The sequence below is a fragment of the Gobio gobio genome (assembly GCF_949357685.1).
Source record: "Gobio gobio genome assembly, chromosome: 8".
NCBI lineage: Eukaryota > Metazoa > Chordata > Actinopteri > Cypriniformes > Gobionidae > Gobio > Gobio gobio.
The window spans coordinates 14,470,016-14,497,658 of NC_137114.1; the positions used below are offsets into that span (position 1 = coordinate 14,470,016).

At 39.8% G+C, this 27,643-nt stretch overlaps 1 protein-coding gene across 1 annotated transcript; it reads right to left on the bottom strand.

The window, feature by feature from the left end:
- Nucleotides 1-4,633: 4,633 nt before the first annotated feature.
- Nucleotides 4,634-27,643, bottom strand: mxf (myxovirus (influenza virus) resistance F; the record flags this gene model as incomplete). The annotated part of the gene is made up of 13 exons (XM_079823269.1): nucleotides 4,634-4,858; nucleotides 6,014-6,274; nucleotides 6,376-6,452; nucleotides 6,540-6,698; nucleotides 6,792-6,924; nucleotides 7,037-7,159; nucleotides 9,880-9,958; nucleotides 10,045-10,243; nucleotides 10,348-10,486; nucleotides 18,261-18,415; nucleotides 19,683-19,817; nucleotides 27,051-27,248; nucleotides 27,622-27,643. 13 exons carry the CDS (start codon nucleotides 27,641-27,643, stop codon nucleotides 4,634-4,636), a joined length of 1,905 nt encoding a protein of 634 aa, XP_079679395.1.

Sequence of the window (27,643 nt, forward strand, 5' to 3'; positions counted from 1 at the left end):
ACAAGGCAGTGCAAAGACCCCAATAAATTCAAACACTGAATTTTGTGGTTGTTAATAATGTTCTATTGTAATTTTTTTATATTATCATGGAACATACATAATCATTTTGATCTTTAATAAATGTTTAAAAAGATACATTTTTAGTCTGAGTTAATTCAGTCAAAATGTCTCACTGGAAATGTTACACGACAGAAAGTAATATCAGTGACTCAAATTAATTTATGATTTATTTATTTTTGTCAAATTTCACCATTATAAATTTTAAATATATGCTAATCATTTCTGAATGTGACTACACAAGAAACAATACAGGAGCCATTTTCTACATATCTGGCATAATATTACGAGTGACTGTGTTTTAACAAAGTATTATTTGCAGTTATAGTTTTATAACAATTTTTATAGTTAAAATTGATTACTTTACATTCAATTCTAGGGTTTTGCCCATTACTAAATAGCCATAAAAATTAAAAGTCTTTTAATTGCACAAAATTCATCAACACGCACACAACAGTATGGTAAACGGAAACTCAGGCATGTTCATTTGATCCGCGAGAACCAATGAGGTTCATTCTTGTGTTATTCAGCACGTTTGAGCTTCTGCAAGAACCAATGAGGTTCATTCTCGTGTTGCGCAGCACATTTGAGCTTCTGCAAGAACCAATGAGGTTCATTCTTGTGTTCTGCTGCACGTTTGAGCTTCTGCAAGAACCAATGAGGTTCATTCTTGTGTTATGCTGCACGTTTGAGCTTCTGCAAGAACCAATGAGGTTCATTCGCGTGTTACGCAGCACGTTTGAGCTTCTGAAAGAACCAATGAGGTTCATTCTTTTATTACGCAGCACGTTTGAGCTTCAGCAAGAACCAATGAGGTTCATTATCGTGTTACGCAGCACGTTTGAGCTTCAGCAAGAACCAATGAGGTTCATTCTCGTGTTACTCAGCACGTTTGAACTTCAGTGAGAACCAATGAGGTTCATTCACGAGTGTTACGCAGCACGTTTGAACTTCTGCAAGAACCAATGAAGTTCATTCTCATGTTATTCAGCATGTTTGAGCCTCTGCAAGAACCAATGAAGTTCAATCTCGTGTTACGCAGCACGTTTGAGCCTCTGCAAGAACCAATGAGGTTCATTCTTGTGTTACCCAGCACGTTTGAGCCCCTGCAAGAACCAATGAGGTTCATTCTTGTGTTATTCAGCATGTTTGAGCTTCTGAAAGAACCAATTAGATTTATTTTGTGTTATGCAGCACGTTTGAGCTTCTTAAAAAGAACCAATGATGTTCATTCTTGTGTTTCACAGCAACTTTGAGCTTCTGAAAGAACCAATGAGGTTCCTTCTTGTGTTACGCAGCACGTTTGAGCTTCTGCAAGAACCAATAAGGTTCATTCTCGTGTTACGCAGCACGTTTGAGTTTCTGAAAGAACCAATGAGGTTCATTCTCATGTTACGCAGCACGTTTGAGTTTCTGAAAGAACCAATGAGGTTCATTCTCATGTTACGCAGCACGTTTGAACTTCTGCAAGAACCAATAAGGTTCATTCTCATGTTACGCAGCACGTTTGAGCTTCTGCAAGAACCAATAAGGTTCATTCTCGTGTTACGCAGCACGTTTGAGTTTCTGAAAGAACCAATGAGGTTCATTCTCATGTTACGCAGCACGTTTGAGTTTCTGAAAGAACCATTGAGGTTCATTCTCATGTTACGCAGCACGTTTGAGTTTCTGAAAGAACCAATGAGGTTCATTTTCATGTTACGCAGCACGTTTGAGCTTCTGCAAGAACCAATAAGGTTCATTCTCGTGTTACGCAGCACGTTTGAGTTTCTGAAAGAACCAATGAGGTTCATTTTCATGTTACGCAGCACGTTTGAGCTTCTGCAAGAACCAATAAGGTTCATTCTCGTGTTACGCAGCACGTTTGAGTTTCTGAAAGAACCAATGAGGTTCATTCTCATGTTACGCAGCACGTTTGAGCTTCTGCAAGAACCAATAAGGTTCATTCTCATGTTACGCAGCACGTTTGAGCTTCTGCAAGAACCAATAAGGTTCATTCTCGTGTTATGCAGCACGTTTGAGCTTCTGCAAGAACCAATGAGGTTCATTCTCGTGTTATGCAGCACGTTTGAGCTTCTGCAAGAACCAATGAGGTTCATTCTTGTGTTATGCTGCACGTTTGAGCTTCTGCAAGAACCAATGAGGTTCATTCTTGTGTTATGCTGCACGTTTGAGCTTCCGCAAGAACCAATGAGGTTCAGTCTTGTGTTACTCAGCACGTTTGAGCTTCTGCAAGAAACCAATGAGGTTCATTCTTGTGTTACTCAGCACGTTTGAGCTTCTGCAAGAACCAATGAGGTTCATTCTTGTGTTATGCAGCACGTTTGAGCTCCGATCACGGCGGCCGATCACGATCACGGCGGCCGTGGCACCTGGGGGTAAGGACAGAGAGGTGAGAGAACGGAGCCGGGAGCACGAGGAGCGGCAGAGACTAGAGAGAGGAGAAAAAAGAAAGAAAGAAAGAAAAATTAGTCCGGTTCCCTGACACACTGCCGCTCGGTCTTCAGCCCGCCGAGAGGCTCTTCCTCGCGGTGCCATGCGATGGCACTGGACGCTCGGTGGATGGCTCGATCCTCCTCCGCCCCCTGGCGGCCGGCGGTGGCTCCTCCTGTCGAGGGCAGCCGGCAGCGAGTCCCGCGCGCTCCCTGCTCCTCCCCAACATGGCGGACGGATGCAGGCTCCGGCCCACGGCAAACGCCGGCAACTCCTCCGCTCCCTCTAGGACGGCAGCCACCCCACCTCGACCCAGGGGCATGGCAGCGAGCTCTCCGTCCCACCGGATCTTTACTCGCTCCAGCACCACCGCCTCGAGCAGCTCCTCGCGGTCTTCACTCATCCGCGCTGCCCGACCTCCTCAGCACCGCGATCCCCCTCAGCAGCGAGGGCTCTTCGACAGCATGTCTCTCCTTCCTCCCGGGTTTCGGCACCAGTGTAACGAGGTATGTAGGTTCGGGGAAGAAGGAGGCGGGAACCGGCGAACAATAAACAACAAACTTTTAATAAAATAAATGAACACAAAATGAAAGTAAAAGCGGCAGCCCCTCACGGACGACTGCCGCGCACATACATAAACAAAACGTAAACAAAATACAAATTAAAGTCCAGGCCTGGCCCTCTCTCGTCCTTCACTGTCGTCGCTCCTCCTTTATACTCCCGTCACTCCTCCGTGAGACACGAGGCCAATGCGGCACGCAGCTGGCGCTCATCATCATAATAATGACCGCGGCCTCGTCCCGTTCTCACGGTCCCTCAGCCTCGCTGCTCGCCACACTTACTTTTGCTCGATCCATGTTTTGGGTCTGTTCTTCTGTCACAGCTGGTTCAAACAAGGTGAGAAAAGGATCTATTTGCAAGCAAAAAAAGCGAAAAACACCCAGAACACACTTATAATGCATGGGAACAGAAAATCAAACAAGTTCTTTCATCTCTTGGAATTTCTGAAGAGAAACAAAGTCAGTTTTTCCTGCAATCAGAGAGCATTAGAACAAAACAGATTTTACATAAAATACCTTTGAAGGTCCAAGTTTTAACACCTTTAAATCTACTGAAAAAAAAAAAAAAACATATTTGACAATAACATGCTTTCATTTGTATGATGGAATACTTATTGTCTGATTTTTTTTTTTTTTTTTGCATGACAGATTCAGTATCACAGTCAAATTCCATTCTAGAAATAAAGAAGATTCATATAGAATGAGCATGTGCATAAGCATTTATTCATTACACAACTAAGCCATACATTTTATGATTATCATATATACATAAAATATAAAGTTGCTATACAAATGTATTTAAAGGCTGTGTATGGGTGCTTGTAATGTAAAAGCAACATTAATTCTTGGAAAACCTTATACCATGCATTCATTTATTCTTCCTAGTTTTTTAAAGTTTTGTTTTATTTATTTTCTTAATCAGAGACAATGGGGGCAGACAGGAAGTTTTTGAGAGAGGAGAGAAGTGAACAGGATTCAGAAAGGCCTTTCCCAATCCTGTTGCTGCTGCCCTTCAGACTCTGGCTCTGAAACCTTTTCTTTTTATATATTTTATTATATAAAGCCCCACACCCAAATCTTCAATCTTAAGACATAAAAATGCATTATTAATTTGAATTATTACATGTTTAAACTTTGATAATCTAAACAATCAGTGAAACAAATGAGTGAAAATTTAACAACAATTAATTACATTTAAATTTAAAAACAAGTTCTATGCATTTGGCAGATTTGAGTATGCATCTTATCAGTTAATGCACTCCCTGAGAATTGAACTAAGGATAGGCTACTGTTTGATATACAGGAACACTGGTCGTATAAATTATAAAGTATAGATTTGACAGAAATTATGGACTTTATGTCAGTTTAGATATGTAAGTGCAATGTGATGACTTGAGCCAACATTTACTGTACTGTACAATTTCTATTCAACAAATCTAATGGGGATTTGAAACATGTGTCTTGTATTTGCTGCAGGTAGAATTTCTAAACTGAAATCAGATAAATTATTCAATTATAGAATATCCAGTGGTCAATTTCTAATGCTTAATTTATGGATATTCCTTATGTTTGATAAAAATGTCTCAGAGTCGGTAGCTTATCAGTTTTTGAGCTTGTGTGAGGCGTTCCAGACGTTTCTTTAGATCAGCTCTCCGGCGTCCTTGCTCTGAGTCTTCCTTCAGCAGTTTGACCACATCTGCCCCGTTCCTCAATTCTAGCATTTGATGCCGCAATGTCTTCGCTGTATCTTTCAGCATGAACAGAATTATAAGCATGGGCACATAGTCTGTAAAGCGTTGATAGACGATCTATATGGAGATAGGACATGCATTACTTGATTGCCACTTTTGTGAACCTCTTGTGCCAATGCACTAACCCAATACATCTGGTTTCCCAAAGAACCTTTTGGCTTTTTTCTTAGTCCAAAAACATTTTCCACCACAAAAAGCCTTTGCAAAATGAAAAGGTTTTACGGATGAAAGGTTTATTCATAATACCAACAAATAACCTTTATTTAGAACCTTTATTTAATTATACTGTAAGTAAACCATTTTAGGTCCCCTGAAACATGTAAACACTCTGTGATGATATAAATAACTGTTTGTTTGGTGTCCCAACCAACGCGATACAGCAACACTGACAAAACGATCATTTTAGGAAGTTGTGGTTGACCAGTGCCAGATCATTTGGCTGTTTTCATTTTTTGTTTGGAGACATTTGTGGCACAGAAGAAACACACTTCACCTTTAACCCCTAAATGCATACCTTGGTTCTTTACCGACCCGGGACTTTATTCATTTAGATGAGCTCACAGAAATAGTTAACTGACAATTACTAAATGTTTTAAAACTACCTGAATTAATCATGAATTACAGTGGAAATACATGTTAATAAATCAATTAAGTAACTATTACTTTATGTCTAAATAATAAGATGTATAAATGTACATTTAAATAGTTTATTAATCCTTTACTTACATTTTCTAAATGATCTGATGAACCACTGACAACTCCTAAGTAACTGGTTTATAAATAATGTAATACTTCATTTAGAAATGATAAATTGATCATTTATAAAGTATGAAAATACAATTATTTAACAAATTATAGACATGTTTATAAATTAAGAATAAAGCATTTATTGCAGTATTTATAAACCGCCTATTAATGTCTATTATGATGAATTAACTATTTTATGCTTAACTAATGCTTCATAGCGTGTAGTTGTTATAAAGTGTTACCAGAGTCACTAGCGACCTGAGGTATGTAATAGTGACGGTATAATTATTTCTGCGCAACAATAATTGTACTTCTGAGGTCTCAATAATTGCAATTCACCTTTATTCCTCCAGGTGGTAATGTCTGATAGACAGTGATGATCTGATGGATGCATAAAACTAATAAAATACGCAAGTAGCATATCATCAGGAAAAATTAAAATGGCTCAGCGATTTTGGTACCCACCTCATAATACAGAGCCAGTTTGTCTGGAACTAGATTTCTCGTATCCAAAAGTGCACAACCTTTGGAATTTAAAATTGTGTCATCATCCTCACGGAGGTTCTCATAACGTTCTATCCCAGTCATCTGATTTATGTCAGAGTCATCGAGTTTCTTTTGTAACACCCTGTCCTGAGTGAAGACCAGTTTCTCCATATTAATAAACTCCTTGATTCGTTTCTCCACTTTGGCCTCTTGTTTTAACTGAATGTCATTAATCATTTTCTGAGGAGTATAACAATATATTAAATATAATTATAATAATAATAATAAAAATAATAGTAATATGAGTTTAATAATAATACGATAAAAAGAGTTTTACTTACAGAGACATTGTGGCTCAGTGAAGGGTACTGAACAAAAGACAAATTGCATACTTCCCTGAACTTATTTTGAACAATCTCTGAAAATTAAATGTTTAAAGTTAAAAAAAAAAAAAAAAAATGTTTATTGCTAAAAACGATTCACTATAAAATTTGAAAATGCTCACCTCGTACATCCTTCAGTGTTTTCATAGCTGGCTCTTGAAGAGCTGCCACATGTTCTTTGATGACATGTTCAAATTCACTGAAGTCATTGAACGTAAGCAATTCTCTGCCACGATGCATCTCATTATACTTGTCTATCATTTCCTTCACTCTTGCATTGACTACATTTGTAATAATGATAAAAGAAAGTCAGGTTTAGGGACCTAGGTACAGTCCTCAAAAGTAACCAGTGGTTTTAACATATCTTGACTCACATGATACTTCAGTGCTTCTTAGGTAGATGTCCCATTTCTTGAACACTGGACGTAGAAGTGCATGAATGTTTTTCTCTTTTGAATGTCCTGTTCTACTCAGTTCATTTATTTCATCGCTGAACTCTATTATTATCTATATAGGAAATATCAATCAATCAATAATTTTTCAATCAAAATAAATAAAATGGCATAACATTATTTAAGGATAGATACGGTTGAATTTGCTTTATTCACAGAGTTCTTACCTCACTGAGAAAAGGTCCCATCTTTTCTTCTTCCAGAGGTGGACCTTGATTGTACTTTTTTAGCTCTTCTCGCACACTGAATACTTTAGTATTAATCTGCTCAGTCAAGTGTGGTAGTGATTTCTGCGTCAATAAGAAAACATATTTGAATGAATATACGTAACATTTTGTTTGTTACATGGAGACATGGATTTTTAGGGTGTGTTCATGGATATTATGGTATTTTGACCAGCTGAGAAGAACTCGTGAAGAGCTTATGAAATGTGTAAAGGAGTTAAAAACAGTGGCAGGAATTCCTCCATCACACACATAAACAAAGATCTGCTACAAGGAGATAGTGAAGTACCAAAATATAATGGGCAACATGTATTTAATGTATTTAAGCCGTCAGTTTGTTTGAGTTCATTTGTCCTGTATTGTCTTTGTATAATGCAAAACTATTGTATGTGTTTTTTTTGCTATAGTTGTTTTTGCTGTGGTATTTTTAAACCATAGGCAAAAGTTTCTAGTGTAAGTGTTCTTTAGCCTGTTCATTTTTGTTCATTGTTATTCAGCCACAATTAAATGTTTTTTTCAATAATACTCAGAATAAATGTGAATATCCAAGTGTTTTTTTACCTTATTGGAATCAAAATTAGGAATCGATAAGAATCGGAAATTGATTAGCAGAATCGGAATCGTTTAGTTCTCGAGAAAACAATGTGCTTATTGTGAGAATTTCTCAATGAAAAGCTCTGTTCATGTCATCCCTATTCTCTACAGATGTGGGACGTGCATTTGGGTGGAATGCCTTCAACTGGTCGAGGAGGCTGGAATGTGCTGGGAAGAATGCCTTCGCGAAACTATCTACAGAGACAGGTAAGGATCTTTGTCTTTCCTGTTCTGTCTTGATGGAGAGTAGTTAGCGTTTGCATGAGCACGTTTGGCTCTCGAGGGAGTTGAAGGCACTCTTAGCAATGCACTCATGGTTGTTCAGTTCTCGTATGTTTCTTTGAGAGTGACAGAATCAAGTACTTGAACTTAAGAGTGCTTAACTCCCCTAGGTCATAAGTGACAGGCGAGGGAACGTCCCGGTTACGTATGTAACCCTCGTTCCCTGAAGGAAGGGAACAGAAACGTTACGTCAATGACTGATTGGAGAATGGGGGAATGGGATGGGGGTTTTGCTTAGAAGCCAAACGCCTTCGAGTTCTACAAAATGAGCACATGGCATGAAAATGCCATGGGTCTGCGGAATTTGCATAGCGCAACTCTGACCCACCTCATGGGTATATAAAGAGCTGTGCATGCACTCTCACATTATGTTACCTGCTGAGGAGCCGATGCTGAGCGCCCCAGTTGTACCAGCAGTTGTGGCATGGGGACGTAACGTCTTCGTTCCCTTCCTTCAGGGAACGAGGGTTACATACGTAACTGAGACGTTCCCTTTCAGTCAGTACACTACGAGCTATGTCAGTGACTGACGGAATGGGGGTCCCAATCTAATCTCTCCACAACGGCTGTCTTCCAGCATCCTGCACTGACCTGAGTTCCCGGCTGTGAGATTAGCATGAATGAGGAGCTAGGCTCAACGCCAATACCAAGGTACACTGGGAAGCATATCCTACTTGGAAGTATGCAACACAATGCCTGCCCGCAGGGAGGGCTTAAGAATACACATATGTCCCAAGTATGGGCTGCATATGGAGCATTCTGGGGTATCCAGCCGCAGGTGGTACAATGAAGTAGGGGCTGTAGAAGCTGTACTTCATCTCAGCTGGAGGGACAGTCTCGACCGCACTCTTCACCAGTAGGGTATCGATCTCCGCATGCATGACAGGGGCATTGCAACCCACTATATGGTATAGCGGACTCTGTATTTTGGGGAGGAGACCGTGCAAACTGAATCGCATAGCCAAGCCTGATCGTGCAAACGAGCTAGAGGGGGGTGTAGACCGAGGAAGATTCATCGGATTGTTCCACACCGTGACCCTCAGATCACACGGACCACCAGCCAAAGTATCCCCTCTCGTGGAGGAGATAGATTGGGGTGTGGTAGAGGGGACTCCTAGATGAAGGTCATGGAGTTTCGATCGCAACACTGCAATGGTCATGTTCCCACAGTGGGAACATGAGTCATCCATGAGTGCTCTCTCAGCATGCACAAGGCCCAAGCACACAAGACCGCGATCATGCCCGTCAGAACCCAGAAACACACAGGCGAGACCCTCTGGAAAGATGCTCGTCTTGAAGAGTAGAAAAGCTCAGGAAAGGCAAGTAAACACTCGGCTCCGAAGCAGAAACATAATGCGAGAGTGCTTGCACAGCTCCTTATATACCCACATGCAAATTCTGCAGACCCATGGCATTGTCATGCCATTGGCTCGTTTTGTAGATCTCGAAGTCGATTGGTTTCTAAGTGAAACACCCATTCCGTCAGTCACTGGCATAACTCGTAGTGTACTGACTGTTAAACACTTAAAGATTAAGGGTCCTGTTTAAATGATCTGAGCACATGCTCTAAAGCGCACAATGCAAGTGCACTTAGGGCATGTCTGAATCCACTTTTGTTTCAGAAAAAGAAGTTGATGACGTCTGATACAGGTTCCCTTTTATACTCACAGTTGCACCGGTAGTGACATCACGGACTGTTGGCCAATGACATTGTTGCCGTTGTGTTTAAACACGTGCTTCAGCCACAAAAAAAGTTGTTTTGTTATAGGTAACATCTTTTTTTCTTTTAAATGGTTACATGTATCTTGTTTGTTATATCATTTTTGTTTGGAGTGGAAATCCATTTAATAAATGTTAACTTTACTGACTGCTTCATTTCCACTTTAAAAGCGTCATCATGTAGTACTTGCCTTAATATTATCAACCAGCTCTTTGCTCAATTTTTTTGCCAGGCACTGAGTAGATGCTTTACCATCATTCAGTAGAGAACTGTCAATAAAGAAAATAATATTAATAAAGTTCTTATAATAAGCCATTAATTGATTTTCAGTTAAAGTACTTTAAGTTTTAATTACCTGAAGTAACGGTGGTTCCTAAAGAATTCCATTTCTATGTCCATGGCTTCAGCAAGAGGGATTTTGCTATTAATGTCACTCTGACCACGACAGCGCACAATAATGTAGCCCTTGCTGAGAGGAACGACTTTTCCCTGGACAATGTTCAAAACATCACTCTCTGCTCCTTTGTCAATGAGGTCTGGTTTTGTGAGAATTGCTACTCCATGCATTCAACAAAAAAAGAGATAAAGGATAAGCATGACTCATAATGCTACAAGTCGTGAAGAAATATAATATAAAAATAAAATAAAGTTGGCAAACCAAGAGTTCTGTATCCCTCTGGATCTACATCTTGTGCCATTCTTAGTGCTTCTGTTGTTGCTATGTCAACATTGCAGGGTACAACAACTAAAATGATGGTTTCACTTTTGCCAATGTATTTCAGTATTAAGTTTTTGATCTAAAAATGAAAAAAGAAATGTTCTTTGATTAGGGAGAAGAGAATGTTAAAGTCAACATGAAAAACTCATGGAACCCATTATACTTCCATAATATCCACCTTTTTCCTACGCTCCATTACACTTTGTGCGAATTATGGGAGTAACTGCCATTAAACTGTAATTAATAATGTAGCCCAGATGGAATTTTATTCATGAGATGACATTATTCTACTCACTCTTCAACCATCGAATATTAAAGGAAATTTAAAAATGTAAAAGCTACAACAGACCATAAAGAACCCCAAATGCTTGATTATTTCAGAAGCAAAAAATAAATAAATAAAATGTGATAATATTTCAAAGTGATTTCTGTTATTTTGTCAGATAACAAATATTGTATGTACCTACTTTAGAAACATTCCTGTAAGCACTGCAAATAGGGATAAGAGGTGAAAAGGGGAGACAATACATTTTAAAGCATCCATGTGAAAACAAAGACGTGAGGATTTGGGGAGAAAAACGAGAGATTCTTCATGCATTCCAGTGAATTGTTCATGGGATATAATAAATCATTAGATCAGACCACAAATGTGCAGTATATGTTGTCTTTTTAGGTGGTTCCAAACCCTGGTCCTGGGCTGTGTCCGAAATCGCCCCCATACCCTTAAAAAGAGCACTATTTGAGGGAACAGTCATTTTTAGTGTTGTCTGAAACCATAGTGGGTGTTAATGTACATAAAGACTTCATCCTAGTCTGTAAGACTGTACAGTTTAATATTAGAAACAGTACTATTAGTATTAGTCAGATGCCATATATATTATAGCCCTATATTCACTTAAGCTTAATTAAAAAAAAAAAAAAAAAACAGTAGACAAACCAACCAAATAATGTTATTTTCTTGATGTCCTGACACAATATTCTATTTAATGTTATAAGTGAGACTATTTATAAATGCCTAAAATATTATAAATGAGTCTATACTTTTTTTTAATTAATTAATTACTTATTTCGTCCAGAGTTTTTGAACAAATCTCTTGAATGAATGATTCAGTGATACATTAACAGTCACTTGTAATGTAATAATGTAACAATACAATCTTTATTTGAAGCGTAGCATTAGTTTCAAAGGTCAATAACTCATTTTGATCAAGTCTATATCCGGACTATAAACTTTTATCCCAATACTTTCATTATTTTTTTTATGTTTGCAACACAGAAATATAGCCCACTGTGTAGTTGAAAAGACTTTGTGAAGCTGTTTCCAGCATCCAGATAACTGACTAATCCATGTACCTGGAGTACCCGCAAAGACTCCAAGAACTCATATGGGTGTGGTAGTTAAGAGAGACATTCAAAATGTGCAGTGTCGGTGGGTACTCCAGGACCAGGGTTTGGAACCACTGGACATCCTGCGCGCGGCCTCCTCACTGCACTCCCTAGTATTCATCTTGCGAATCTCCGATCCCTTCCTAACAAAACGGACATACTTCTTCTCCTCACCCACGTTAACAAGGATTTTTCCAACTCTGCTGCACTGTGCTTCACTGAAACCTGGCTGAGTGAAGCCATATCGGACAACGCACTATATCTGCCAGGCTTCCAGCTGTTCTGAGAGGATCGCATCGCGGAACTAACAGGGAAAACGAGAGATGGTGGATTGTGTTTCTACATTAACGAAAGTTGGTGTTCAGATGTAACAACGCTGAAGAAGATGTGCTCTCCTAATCTAGAGGCGCACTTCATAAACTGTAAACCTTTCTACTCGCCGCGGGAGTTTTCCCCGTTCATTCTCGTGAATGTTTACATTCCTCCAGACGCGTGTGTGAGCGCGGCACTACAACAGCTGGCTGAACAAATAGCTGAAACTGAACAAAGGTACCCAGACTCTCTTGAAGGGCGTTTTCACACCTGAAAGTCCGCACCAAGGTCCGAACCGAAGTTCATGTTTTGATACTTTTTATATATTCGGTTAGTTTTGGTTTGGTTTCACATTGCAATTATGTGAGCGGACTAAAGAACTTTACATGACGCACTTGCGTCCACTCGTCATCATCTGTGTGGGCGGCATCTGGACATTGATTGGTTTGTAAACGGACGTGCGTCTGACGTCAGCGTCTTTGACAAGTTGGATGAACGGACGCATATCGTTGCCACTATTGAACAGTGCGCATTGCTTGACTATTTTTTTATTCGTTACGTTTAAAAGTGGACATTTCAAGATTTATATACACATATTTCTCATGTTTGTGAGGCAAGTAGCCTGCTGAGTTTCGGTTTATTTGAGACCCGCTCCAGTTCATGTGTAAAGCATGTGATCGCTCCCGTGATTATTGTCTGCTATAGACTATTTGCTTCTTATTTATTAAATCCAGGCAATTATCTGATTAAACGTTGATTAAAATTAAGATACAATTTATACAAAACGAAATTCCCATTAAAGAAATGCTTTCTAAGCAAAATCATACAAAATTTCGTTCAAAATTATTTCTGACTTTCTGTCTGCTGACATATTGCGCATATTTTCACTTTTCATAATCAATGTAGCCTAGATTGAATTTAAAAATAACGTTATAATATTTAAACATAAACAGGAACTTCCTGCAAATGGTCTGAAAGTCCGAACCATACAGAAAATGCTTTCACACTAGAAACGAACCGAACCTTTGTTCAGTTTGATCCGGACTGAGACTACCTCTTTTCGTCGGACCAAATTTCGTCTGTTTGGTCCGGACCGTGGTACGGGGGAGGTTTCACACCTGCCATTTTGATTCGGACCAAACTGAAAAGTCCGAAAATCCGGACCAAACAAGGTAGGTGTGAAAACGCCCTTAATCAATCTTGGGGATTTTAACAGAGTAAATCTCTCCCGTGAACTGCCAAAATACAGACAGCACGTTACATGTCCCACCAGAGACAGTAATATACTGGACCACTGTTACACAACAATAAAGAATGCATATCACTCCGTCCCACAGGTAGCTTTGGGGCTCTCTGATCACTGTGTGGTTCATCTTATACCGACCTACAGGCAGAAACTGAAATCAGCTAAACCTGTAATAAGGACTGTAAAAATATGGACTGATGAAGCTGAGCTGGACTTACAAGCCTGCTTCGATTGCACTGATTGGACTGTTTTTGAAGCTGCTACCACTGATCTGGATGAGCTCACAGATACTGTAACATCATACATCAGTTTCTGTGAGGATACATGCATTCCTACCAGGACATTCTTATCATTCACTAATGATAAACCATGGTTTACTGGGAAACTCAAACAGCTCCTTCATGCCAAAGAGGAAGCTTACAGAAGTAGGGATAAAGTCTTGGATAACCAGGCCAGAAACAGACTGACAAAGGAGATCAGAGTTGCTAAAAGAAGCATTATATTGCAGGTTTGAAAAGCCCAGTCTCACACCACACACCCACTCTGATCTGCACTTCACACGTCCCCCATCACCTCCTGCACCCCCCCCCCTGCCATCCAACGGAGGATGTAACCAGAGTCTTCAAAAAACAGAAGACTAGGAAAGCTTCAGGCCCAGACGGCATCTCATCTGCCTGTTTGAAACCCTGCGCTGACCAACTGGCCCCAGTCCCTGGCCCCTGTTGCTTCAAACGCTCCACTATCATTCCCGTCCCCAAAAACCCCCAAATCACTGGAATTAATGACTACAGACCTGTCGCTCTCACGTCTGTGGTCATGAAGTCGTTTGAAAGACTGGTTCTGGCCCACCTGAAGGACACCACTGGACCCTTGCTGGATCCTCTTCAATTTGCCTACAGAGCAAACAGGTCTGTGGATGATGCAGTCAACATGGGACTGCATTATATCCTGCAACATCTCGACAGACCTGGGACTTATGCAAGGATCTTATTTGTGGACTTCAGTTCGGCCTTCAATACAATCATGCCTGATCTTCTCTCAGCTAAACTGACCCAGCTCTCCATGCCATCCTCAATCTGTCAGTGGATCTCCGGCTTCCTGACAGACCGACAACAGCTCGTGATACTGGGGAAACTGACATCCAGGACTCTCACTACCAGCACTGGCGCCCCCCAGGGGTGTGTTCTCTCCCCACTGCTCTTCTCCCTGTACACCAATAACTGCACTTCTAAAGACTCCTCTGTGAAGCTCCTGAAATTTGCAGACGACACCACTGTCATCGGCCTCATCCAAAACGGTGACGAGTCTGCTTACAGACTGGAGGTTGAACAGCTGGCTGTCTGGAGCAGTTATAACAACCTTGAGCTCAACATGCACAAAACGGTGGAGATGATAGTGGACTTCAGGAGGAACAGCCCAGCTCTCCCCCCGCTCACCATCATGAACAGCACTGTGGAAGCAGTGGAGTCATTCAGGTTCCTGGGCACTACCATCTCTCAGGACCTGAAGTGGGACAATCACATTGACTCACATTGTGAAAAAGGCCCAGCAGAGACTGTACTTCCTTCGTCAGCTGAGGAAGTTCAACCTCCCACAGGAGCTGCTGATTCAGTTCTACTCGGCTGTCATTGAGTCTGTTGTATGCACTTCCATCACTGTCTGGTTTGGTTCAGCTACCAAATCTGACATTAGGAGACTACAACACACAATCCGGACTGCAGAAAGGATTATTGGAGCCTCCCTGCCAACCCTCCAGAACCTGTACTCTTCCAGAGTGAGGAAGAGAGCAGGGAAAATCATCACAGACTCCACTCACCCTGGACACCTCCTGTTTGAATTGTTACCATCAGGACGGTGACTCCGATCACTGGCCACTAGAACATCTAGGCACAGGAACAGTTTCTTCCCACAGGCCATTTCCCTCTTGAACAGTTTTAATCCCCCCAAGACATATGCCTGTAAGTGCAATACTCCCACTGTTTAGTGCAATGTCTTCTAAACTCAGGAGATATTTATATTTATTCATACTACTCACATACTGTAAATATGTTTATAATCTGTAATTGTTTATTCTGACTAAACGTAACTGTGACCTAATATTTTTTTATGCTATTTTCATATTTTTATTCTCAGAATTTGTATTACTATGTTCTTGTTGTGTTTGTATTGTATATGTGCACTGAAAGCTTCAGCACCAAGAACAATTCCTTGTGTGTGCAAGCACACTTGGCAATAAAGCTCTCTCTGATTCTGATTCTGATTCTGATTCTGATTCTGATGAAGGTATCTCAGGAGACAGGAAGTGAAGCTAACATTAGATTCGAACGTGCCTTGGTGCCTTCCTGCTTTGAAATGTGTCCTCCGAAGGCAGCATTTTACAGGTTTCGGACGCAGCCGTCATGTCTCTGGTCTCTTGTCAACCCCGCCCATCTTGTTATCTGCTAATTGGTTAATTTACCCCACCTGTTCTCCCTAATTTCCTGCCTTGGTTGTGCCCTTTATAATCCCCTTGTATCTGCATTCCATGGCTGGATCGTTGTTGTGTGCTCCCTGTCGTGTTTCATGTTTAATGCTCCTGGTGTTTATGGTAAATCTAGTTTGGTTTTCCCCTTCGTGGGTGTTTTTGTTTGTTTTATATTTGTTGTTTAATAAATCATTGTTCCTTTTCCTTTGTACCACACCCTGACATAACTATCCAGCAATGCTGAGGACTCAGCAGAGGAAGGGCTCATCTCTGCCACCAACAACAATGGACACCTGCCCTCATTTTGAGCGCATTCTATGGTTCAGGGCATTGAGTTTACTCCCCCAACAGGGGCGGATCCTAAACAATTTGCCCTGAACTTTAGGGGCTGGGGCTCAATGACGTGGCTCTTAAGGGCCTTTTCAATTATGCACTTGATGAGCCCATCGACGCATGGTATATAAGAGGACTAGATCACCTGGATTTTGGGACATTTGTGAACCTGGTCGCTCGGCAGGCGGGAGGGTTGTCAATGAGGCTGCCGCTTCCTCAGATGCAGCTATTGTTAAACCTTTGACTCACCGGCGCAAACGAAGGAGGAGAGGAAAGGGCTCCTCTATCTCCGAGAGTCCAATGTCCCCAAGTCCGGTGGTTCCAGGTCCGGGGGTCCCAAGCCCAGAGGCGCCGCCCAGGCACCTGGCCCTGATGACTCCAGCCACTGACCACCGCCCAGAGATAGCTTCAGCCACTGACCAGGGTCCAGAGATGGCTCCAGCCACTGACCAGCGTCCAGAGATCCCCCCCCCCCCCCCCCCCCCCGATTGCAGTTTTTTTTTTTACTACTCTCCACTGCAGGCAAAAGTGTCAGTCCATAATGGCTCCTAAAAAAGTGTGAGCGGTACAAGCAGAGGTGGAGGAACCTGCTGGAGCTGTGGCGGAATTATGTCCTGGTTAATATATACAGTGGCAGGCTTATTTGTTGGAGGTAGGTGTAGTGGATGGTTTGCCATATCCAATGATTTTAGGTCGAGACTTGCCTGTTTTAGTAGACTTGCTCACGGATGGCAATGACTGCAGTAGTAAGGAATGTAGTGTAGCTCTGACCCAGGCTCGAGCTCAGAAACCAAATGCAGATATTCAGTCCCTTAGTATGTTACCTTATTTTGGGGCAGAGTTGGAATCTCAGCCAGGTAAGTCTAGGAAACCTAAAAGGCAAAAGAGACGAGAGAAACTCAGTTTTGCAGTGGCACAGAGTGATGAACCTCTTGTAGAACAGGATATAGTCCCAGTAGATGTCCCAGGGGATTGGGTTGTTGCAGCAAGAGGATTCAGTGATTGGTCCCCTATATAGGTAGGCTCAGGAAGAAGTACAAGATGATGACCCTACATCAGGTAGTTCAGGCAGTCTGATGTTTATTAAAGATGGCGTGCTGTATAAGGGGAAGGGAATAGATGCTTGGATTGTGGTTCCCCAGAAGTTGAAGGATATTGTGCTTGAGTTGGGCCATTCCATACCCTGGGCCGGCCATTTAGGAAGGCAAAAGACATCAGCTTGAATTAGCAGTCTTTTTTTTTTGGCCAAATATTAATAAAGAGGTGTCAGAGTTTTGTAGAACTTGTCCACAGTGCCAGAAGATTGCCAGTAGAGGTCCTCCTAGAGCCCCCTTAGAGCCCCTTCCTGTAATCGGTGTGCCCTTTGTGTTGGTTGCTGCAGTGGAGAGTGTGGCCTGAGGGCTGCAGGCATTTTCTATTTTGTTGATTTCTTTTTTTGGTTTTCTTTGAGGAACTTAATTTTTGAAAATATTGTATTTTGCATTATTGTTTTGATTCTAATTTGGATGTTTATTGAATACTTATTTTTCTAGTTTATTTGTTATTTTCTAGTAATGTTTTATTTTTTGGGGTTGGGTTATTCCTACTTTTCATGTTTAAATAAACATTTATTTATAATTTAAACCTCTTGTAGTCACTCTGCCTCTGTTTAATTTGGCCACACTATTTTATTTGGTGCCCATTATGGGTTACCATTACAGTAATTCTAGTTTGGTTTTTTCCCTTCATGTGTGTTTTTTTTTGTTGTTTATTTTATTTTTTTTGTTTGTTTAGTAAATCCTCTTGCATTTCAGTCCTCGTTCCTTTTCCTTTGTACCACACCCTGACATGAAAAAATGTTTTGTGGGAAAAAAGGTTGCATAGTGAGAAGTGGGCATTAAATCAGATGGATTAAAACACTAAATATGCTCATTTTGGAGCAGTCAGCTACAAATAGAATACATAAAGCATGAAAAACAAGTGCTCATCTGGGATTTTCATCAATCTGGAGCTGAATATGATATGTCAAAAAGGCAATATGTCAAAAATCCCTTTTTATTCTTCGGGTTTACAGATAATGGGACTTAAAGGATCTGTCAGAGAAGACTCTTGTTTTTCACACTACATACTCACCTGATCTCCAATATCCTCAGGTTGATCATGTACAGGTACACGGGTTATACCAGGTAGATCAATCAGAGTGAGGTCACACACATCAGGAGAGGAAATCTCCAAAGTGATGAGTTCATCACATATTCCAACTGTATTTCCAGCAAGCTCATTTTGAGCTGTTGAAGACACATGAAAGGTTTTCAATAAACACACAGGAGTATAGTTTTGGTATACTGGTGAAAATCCATACCTTATGAAATCAATGCCTTATTAGAACTACCGGTCAAAATGTTTAATAATTAAGATTTTTTTAATGCTTAACTTATGTATTTGAATAAAATGTAATTTATTCATGTAATTGCAAGCTGAATTTTAAGCATCATTACTCCAGTCTTCAGTGCCATGTGATCCTTCAGAATTCATTCTAATCTGCAGAAGTCAAAGTCACTTCAAGTCAAACTCTCCCAAAGGGTCCATGCATATTTCAGAATCTCAACATAAGTAGTAGATCATCTGGGTACTCTTATGAGTTCTGTGAATTCGGACATACTTATTTTTCACATACTGTTTTTAACCTACTAAATAGTATGGAAGTATGTGATTTTGGATGCAGATGAAGCTTCATCATAAATTGCACAGCTGTACTCGATGCATGCATTAGATCTTCAGTGTAATTCGTAACATCACTACAGTTTAGTTCTGCTCACTGTCCGGTATTGTCTTAGTGTTAATGAAGCTGTTAGGTTGTTTACTGCCTTCTAGATTGCCTTCTTAGACTAAATAAACAATACATGCTGCAATTTAGATCCTCTACTACTCTTCCCTTGCCTGCACCGTGACACTGATTTGGAGCTGAATTATTATTGTTATTCAAATATTAATAATTCTTATTATCAATGTTGTAAATTGTTTTTGCTGCTGGATATTTTTTTCAGGATGAATAGAAAGTTCAAAAGAACAGCATTTCTGAATGATCATGTGACTGAAGACTGGAGTAATGGCAGCTGGAAGTTCAGCTTTGCCATTAAAGGAATATATTACATCTTAAAATATATTAAAATAGAAATGTTATTTTAAATGTAAATACTATGTCACAATATTACTGTTTTACTGTACTTTTATCAAACAAATGCAGCCTTGGTTAGCATATGAGACAAAACTTTAGTAAATTTACAGTAGTGTAAATTGTTGAATTTCTTTGAGTTGATAATCAATAAATCCTCCCTTCCAATACAAATTTCAATTCAGCACAGCTGTACCGTTGAGCATGGCTAATTTATTGCATACTATTAATCAAAAGGGAACCAAATCTTGAATTTGCACAACCATGTTTGACACAGGTGGAATATTGTATCACACTGTACAAATGTATACAAAATCACCACAACATAAAATAGTTGTTTTCTTATGAGATCGCTTTGGGATATTTTCGTTCATACTCACCTTTTCTAACAAGGTTATCCACATTTAATGGGTCATAAAAGGCGTCTTTTTGACCACGGTAAGAAATAGTCCCTGACCATGGTCCTTTTTGGAGCTTCCGCAATTTCAACTCAAGAGGACAGCGAGTGACAATACCTTAAAAAAAGAATAAATGTACAAATGTACCACGTCACAAAACATGTCATAGGAAAGTGACACCCAGTAACACAGCTGACACATAAGGTGTGTCCAAATTGGTGTACTTGTGCTCTTTTCTATGCCAATTTGTACTATAAATAGTTTGCTTACACTTAATATTTCAACAAGAAGTGCACCTCAAATTTATGCATACACTTCATGCATACTTCATACAATGACAAAATAACCATATCACATTCATACAGCAGACCAGTGGTTTTCACACCCATTCACAACTGATTCAACTCATCAGCTCTTTAGTAGAGACATCAAGACCGGAAATGGGTGTGCCAGGTTAGAGAGATACGCAAAATGTGGAGTGTTGTGGGTGCTCCACACTGCATGAAAAGTGGGATTTTCGTCAGTATGTGACACTGTAGATTGCCGTGAAACTTCAGGTTTACGACTGTGCACGGCAATTTGCAGGCAACACTGAAAACTGCCGTAAATTGTCGGAAATTGACGTGGGCCTTGCTTGGCAGTTGTCCCCCCATGACCCCCCCTCCCCTTAATTCTAGGGGAGGCTTTATCATGTAAATGAACATGCTGTGAGCTACACAAATGCAAATCAGAGTAGCAGCAGGGGGAGTTTTATCTAGGTTCTGAATTTTTTTGACTAAAACAAGTTTAAAGTTTAAGTTAAAATGTTAACTTAAATTTAAGTTAAATGTACTCGTTTTAGTACACATTACTAAATTTTTAGGGCAACCAGTTTGCTCCAATTTTTTAAGTAGATTCAACTTGTCCGGGCTCACAGTGTAGATTAATTACTCTGTATGTCATTAGCAATAACCAATGTTATGTAAAAAAAATAAAAAAATACAGGACAGCAGTTCATGTCTTCAACCTTTAGAGAGGTTATGTGATGCAACAAGACAATGAACCAAAGCACACAAATAAATCAAGTAAAGCATAGTTTACATACCAACATTAATTTTTCCACCCTGCACTGTGAATGATTTTTTAAATGGCTATTAATCATAAATGTGAAAAGTACAAGTTTGTGTGTTTATAGTTAAGTCAGATTGTGTTTTTCTGTAATTGTCCTTTAAATTGAGCTCACACCACATTTTATGAATTATCAATGCAGATTTTCAAGAGGTGGTTTCCTGGACAGGGTTTAAATTATGCCAAGAGTAGGCCTTAATCTATATTTAATCGTGAGTTAAAAAATTGTTGCCTGGAACAAAGATTAAGCACAGATTACTAACACCTGGACTATGAGTCCTGAACTAAAATAAACTGGATTCATTTACAGTTTTATCTAATTGCTTACACACAATTTCTGAAAATATGGCTCCATTTCTTGTAACTCTACACACAAAACATCAGACATCTCTTGCAAAAGCAACACTTTGTGCAAAACTATTTTAACTATTTCCAAAAATGTTGTTTTTGCATATATGTAACTACACACAATGCACAACTGAGGAATTTACAGTTGAACTGAAATCAACTGAACTGAATCAACACTGAAGTCACTTGAGCTGAATATTGACACTATATTGGCTTGTTAGAGCCGGTTTACAGCAGAATTTGTTTTGAACTTGTTACTGAAGCTGCTATGAAACAATATATTTTGTTGAATGCATATTCTTTCTTTCTCAAACCTTAGTTTTGATTTCTAAGTGATCAATTTATGTATGTGTTTTCACACATGATCATTGGCTGTATGGGTCCTCAGTAAATGAATGTGGCATTTAAATGGCAAAAGTTATTCTTGTCTCTATAACTTATGGCTTCCTAAAGACATGTTTATGGGTAAATAAAATATTAATAATATAAATAAAATTAATATCAAAACATATTTTAAATATAATGAAGTCATTTTATTATAGCACTCATCAGATGTTCCTGGAAACAAAACAGAGACAGAACAGTATAAACAAACTATACAACAAACTAAACACCAAATTACAAAAACATTATTATGTGAAAGTGAATAAAGTGGTGTGTGTTTTCAGTTATAAATATGTGCTGTGTAAATTAGCCTATACTTTTAGAAATTATATATAGCCTAACTTTAAAAAACAAACAATAACCCATATAGATAAATTATAATAATTGTATAATATTAAGCATTTACTTAATATACATTGTAACATTAGGCTACTTTACTCTAGCACAGTAGTCAGTTAAGCAATTAATTAATATCTTATATTAATATGTATGTAGCCTAGGCTACATCTAAAGGTAAGTCTGCTTTAAAAAAAAATATTACACTTCGACATGTACAGAATGTGCGCGTTAAGAAACACGTTCAAATGTGTCTTCTTAACATGTTAAAACTGTGCGTGAAGCGGAAAACAGGGCGTGTTGAAGGTTGAAACGATCATAAGTCACGCGTTTCGTATAAAGAGATTTGGCCCCGGGCGCGTTCCATATCAGAGCCCTAGTCCAATGGGGTGCGAGGTCGAGGTCATGGCCATGACGCGTAGAAGACGAGCTTTAAACTATTTTTTTATGTTTTTTGCTGCTTTCCTTTTTCGTGATCAACAATGACAGGACACCGTCTTCAACTCAATCTCTGCATGGACGCGACGAACTTTTTGGACTCATTTTCAGGAGGCTGTCTTCGTCTTCATAACTCTGAGGCAAACTGCAGTCGCTATGAACCACAGCATGGGTAATGTAACGTTACGATATAAAGAATATGCTTTTATTCAGCTGTATAAGGAAATGGATGCGTTAATAGATCCGAGCTTAAAACTGCACATTTTGTTTACACAGACTATCCTCGCCTCATAACGAAGCCGTGAGCTCTTATCCGCTTGGAGCGATTTCCGCGAGTCCAGATTTAACCGCTGATCATGACGAAATTGTGTGTAAGTAACTTCTAATGTGTTTCTCATTCCTTGTTTAATTTTACCGTGACTGTTTTTATTAATACCAGTCTCATGTAATTGTTTTCCAGCTGCCTGTAAGACGTATTATTAATCGACACGCCGGAGCTTCAGATACAAACAACCTGAAACTGCGAAGTTTAGCTCGGAGTCGATCAAGAAGAAAAAGGGTAAGATTTATTATATTAGATCCGTTTTTTGTCAATGTGAGTATTTTTCAGGTTGCTTATTGTCTTTATGGATTGTATTACAGTTGCTGGAAGCGAGAGTGTGCTGGATGAGGTGGACGTTTGGAAGTCCGCGACCATTGAACTCATGTTTGACGAGGAAGACGGCTTTGTTGACGGGGTGTCTGGATGGATTGTGCGGCCACCGCGCTCTCGCAGCCTGGAGCTCGACGAACTTTACATTATATTACGAGACATTACTGCTGCACTGTACATAGTTGTGTGTTTAACAATAAAGCTCTTTCTTTGAGTAACAGTTAAACTGCTGTGTTTTATAAATTAAGCCCTTTCTTTGAATGAACAGCTGTATGCTTATAAATGAAGCCCCTTGTTTGAATAAACGGCACGGTCCGTATAATTTGCCCATATATTCCTTGATGGTATGAATACTTCATAGCACAATAACATTATTATGAAACAAATTATTACAACATAAATTATATATTTATTATTATTATTGGGGTTTACATTTATAATGAGCCAGGGGGACCAATAATGATTGGTTTGCAGTGATCTGCCAACCAATCACGAGGGATTTTTCTTTTTTAAATGTAGTGGCTTCAGCCAATAGTGAGAGAGTAAATTCAAGTCTGGCCGTTGACTCTCTGGTTTCGCTGCTATTCATATGCAAATTAGAGGCGTCACACCTCCGCGCGGTCTCTCAGCGGGGGGCTCTCCACCTACGTCATGGTTCGTTTACGACAATTTGTGGCACAGACGAACGCGACGTTCACTGCCTCTAAATTGTCGAAAACTGACGAAAATTAGGGAGATTTCCAGGAGTATACAGGCGTTTATGGGGTCGAAAATCCCACTTTTCATGCAGTGCCAGGAACGGTTTGAAAACCACTGCACTAGACAGTGAAGTACGCTCTTAAAAATAAAGGTTCTTTATGGCATACAATTAAGATTCCATGAAGAACATCCATATTACCTTTCCCTTGCACAAATGGGATATCTGTTAGTCTCTTTAATGTTGTGTCAATGTACTAACACTAGGGGTTACATTTGGGAGATCCAAACACCTCTGACAAACAATGAGAAATGTCAAGTGGAATTTACATGCACCACTTCTTCGGACATACAGGTATAAAAGGAGATTGTGTGCATACACTCAACACATTTGCTGTTCGGAGCTGTGCAATTCCATTTTATTACTTGACCTCATTCCAATCACCTGTGATGAAGTTTGATGGTGTTACAGCTCAGTTTAGTGGTCTCTCTCCACGCCTCACACAAATAAGTGCAGAGAGAGTTTCCCTTGAGCATTTCAGCAATCTGAAAGAGTGGCAAACTATGGCAACGTTGCAGTCGCAACTCTCTTTTCTGTTTCGAGAAGAAGTCACTTTAGTTGCTTCCAATCCTGGTCCTTCTGCCATGTACAATGAGGGCAACAATAGGAGCATTTCCGCTGGATAAATCCCCACGGACCTCCCCTTCTTCGTCATGTTCGGTGCACCCGTTAAAGTTCCTAGATGAGTTAGGAGGTTCGTCTTTAGGCTGATGCCTTCCAATACTGAGGACTTGGCTGGAATCCTACCCTCGGGTGGGGTAGCTCGGTCTGAGAGCGACGCAAAGTCGGCAGCAATGCTTGCCTGGGCAGCTGTGAACATTAGACTGGAATGGAATCCTTCACCCTGTCCCGAGCTTTCGCGGCTGAATGGTTGGTATCTAGGCTTGGAACGCGACTCACAGCCGCACCTTGCCTTTCTTCCCGTAGGTGCATTAAGCGCTTACAAAGTCATGGAAGATACCTTTCACTGCCAGGTAGTTCTAAGCTGGGGTTGATGCAGGAACTGCATTCTACGTGATGAACGTCAAGGCACGTCCACTAAGGTGAGCGCCATCTCTGGCTCAACCTTGCTGACGCCAACAAGGTCCATTTTCTTGATGCCCCCATCTTGCAAAGTGGCCTATTCTGCAACACTGGTGAGGACTTTGCCTCGCAGTTCTTGCCAGTCAAGAAGTAGACGGAGGCCACCTTCAGGCCGCTGAGGTCCAAAGTTCCCACTACTCCTTTTAGTGACCAAGTAGTGAACTTGCAACCGCTGCCTTGTGATGACCCAGCCTTGTTGTTGCTGTGTACAGTACGTACCCTGCATGTTTACTTGGACTGCATGGAGAGCTTTAGAAGCTCTGAGCAGCTCTTTGTCTGTTTTGGGGTAAAACAGAATGGGAAGACTGTCTCCAAATGGAGGATGAATTGTGAATGCCATGCCTTGACATACCACTCACAAGGCATGCCGTGCCCCTTAGGAGTGTAAGCATACTCCACGAGAAGTGTTGCATCCTCTTAGGCTCTAGCAAACAGTGCCTCTCTAACAGACATCTGTAGAGCAGCAGGCTGGCTACACCCAAAACCATTGCAAGATTTCATAATCGTCCACTGTGCTATTAGGTATGAACAGGTAAATTGTTTTGCATGTACACAAGTGATGACATGCAGTACTTTTGCCTGCATGAGTTCCCCGAGCCGTCGGCAGTCAAATTTGAAAGAGGAATTCGACACCAGGCCAAGTACTTGTGAAGTATGCCTGTGTTCTTGGGCTAGGTGCTCCATATGTAGTGATTCCCTGTTTGTAATCCCATATGATGTATTTTCCACGGTACAGTTTCCATGATGGTAAACCTGTGTCTTCCCCTAGGCACTGCTCTGCCACCAGTCACTGTGTTTGTAGAGCTCCTCCCTTTTCAGGTAGAACTTACCTCAGAGACTGCACACAGAAAGAAATTCTTCCCCTGTGCTAACTTCCGGTCTACTCAGCTGTACTTTTTTTTTTTTCAAAGAAGGTCAAGAAACAGCTGAAGCAACCTATTCCTACTGTAAATACAGTCCTTAACACCCCCCCGTGGTACGAGGAACGATGCTACTTGCGTGGGGTGTTGGGAAGGTTACAATGTTGTGAGTGCACTTGTTATCGGGCATGCAGTAGCTTACTGACATCTGCACTGCTAAAACCTTGTTACTTGGTTAAGATTGTTGTGACATTTTCCATGGGGACCCCTAGTGTCAGTACATCAACACAACGTTAAAGTGACTGACAGATAGGGAACGAGCCATTGTGTTCCTTCTGCCTGAAATGTGGACTTCTTTTTCAAATTTAAACCCTTTGGTGTAAAAACGTTTAATCTACAAACAGACATGTATTTAATTTGTCATTTTATTTTAATTTAATTTTAGAATTATTGTGTGCGTGTGTGTGTGTGTGTGTCTGTTTATAAAAAAAAAATTCAGTCCCATTGGGAAAGAAAAAGTGTGTGAGTGTAGGAAATAGGCTAAATGCATTTTACAGAACTAATTTGAGACAAAACTAACAAACAGAATAAAAAATCTGTATAATTTAATGTGAAACAATTCTATAATTGTATTATTTAGTTAAAAAAGACCTCGACTACCTAATCCTTCTTATTTTAACAGTTGGCCGTTTCATTCTCTTATTTTGCAGGATGCATTAAGTTTATTCTTTGTGTCCTCCAATTATCCATAATGCTCTGCATACATTCCAATTTGTGGAAAATTAATTGGCACTGAACTCGTCCAATTTCATTATGTAGCACAAGGAAAAAAATATATTTTGAAGATTAAAGCATTGTTTTCTTTTGTTGTAAATTAATCACTTAATGCTATACTGTCCATAATATAAACCACTGGGAGACACAGACAGTCATTCATTCTATTTCATTTATAGAAAATTGAGTTAATATAAAGATTTTTAATATAAAATATGTTATATTAATAGGCATTATATTAATATATTATACAAATATTTTAAATATTTAAAGTATTTTCATGCTGTGACTGTGGGGGCAAAAAATATTTATGAAGTAGTAGTATTTATGATGTAGCCATGCTCACTTACTTGTCTCATTCTAGCATTGAATGCTATGCTCATTTTGTTATACTCCATCTCATTTTGTGTTCTATTAATTACTGACACAATGACACAAGGGTGGGAAAATTATGACAAAATTTGGACAAAACAATCTGCTAAATAAACAAATGTAAATTAGTTTTATTTTAATAGGGGGCATGGCAATAACATATCGCAATACCACTGCAATAAATTATTCTGGTCATTCTCATTTAGTTACAAGGTGGTGAAGTAGTTTCAGAGTCTTACCACTTCCTCGAGGTAAAGCCACCCCAGAGAGAGCCTCCAAAACAGAACTCTTTCCAGAACTCTGATCTCCCACCACTGCAATGGATGGTAGATCTATATCATTTTCAATGCCGATCAACCTCAGAGAGTCAATCAACTCAATCAAAGGCTGAACAGACTCAATGAAGTGATTGTGGAATGCTCCATGGGTTTGTGAGTCTGAAGACAAGCTTTATAATAAAAATGAGAGAAACAGAGACATTATTTAGATCGTTTAGATCACTTATTAGATTATTTAAATGTACATTTTTATCTATTAAGAGTCTAACATTGGACATACTGTATAAGCATCATACATTTTTTTTTATATATCTGATCTTTAATTTTTCAAACCAACAAATGTCACCACCACATTTTAAATTATGTATTGTGTTTAAAATTATTCTGTGGTAGAAATTACGTGATGAAAATTTAATTTTCTTAAGACTCATTTTAAAGTTGGCACAATATATATATATATATATATATACACACAATTACATATTTTCATGCACAATTTGCAACAAAGATCAGTAAAATCTGAATACTGTACCTCCTTTCGTCTTGGGAGTCAT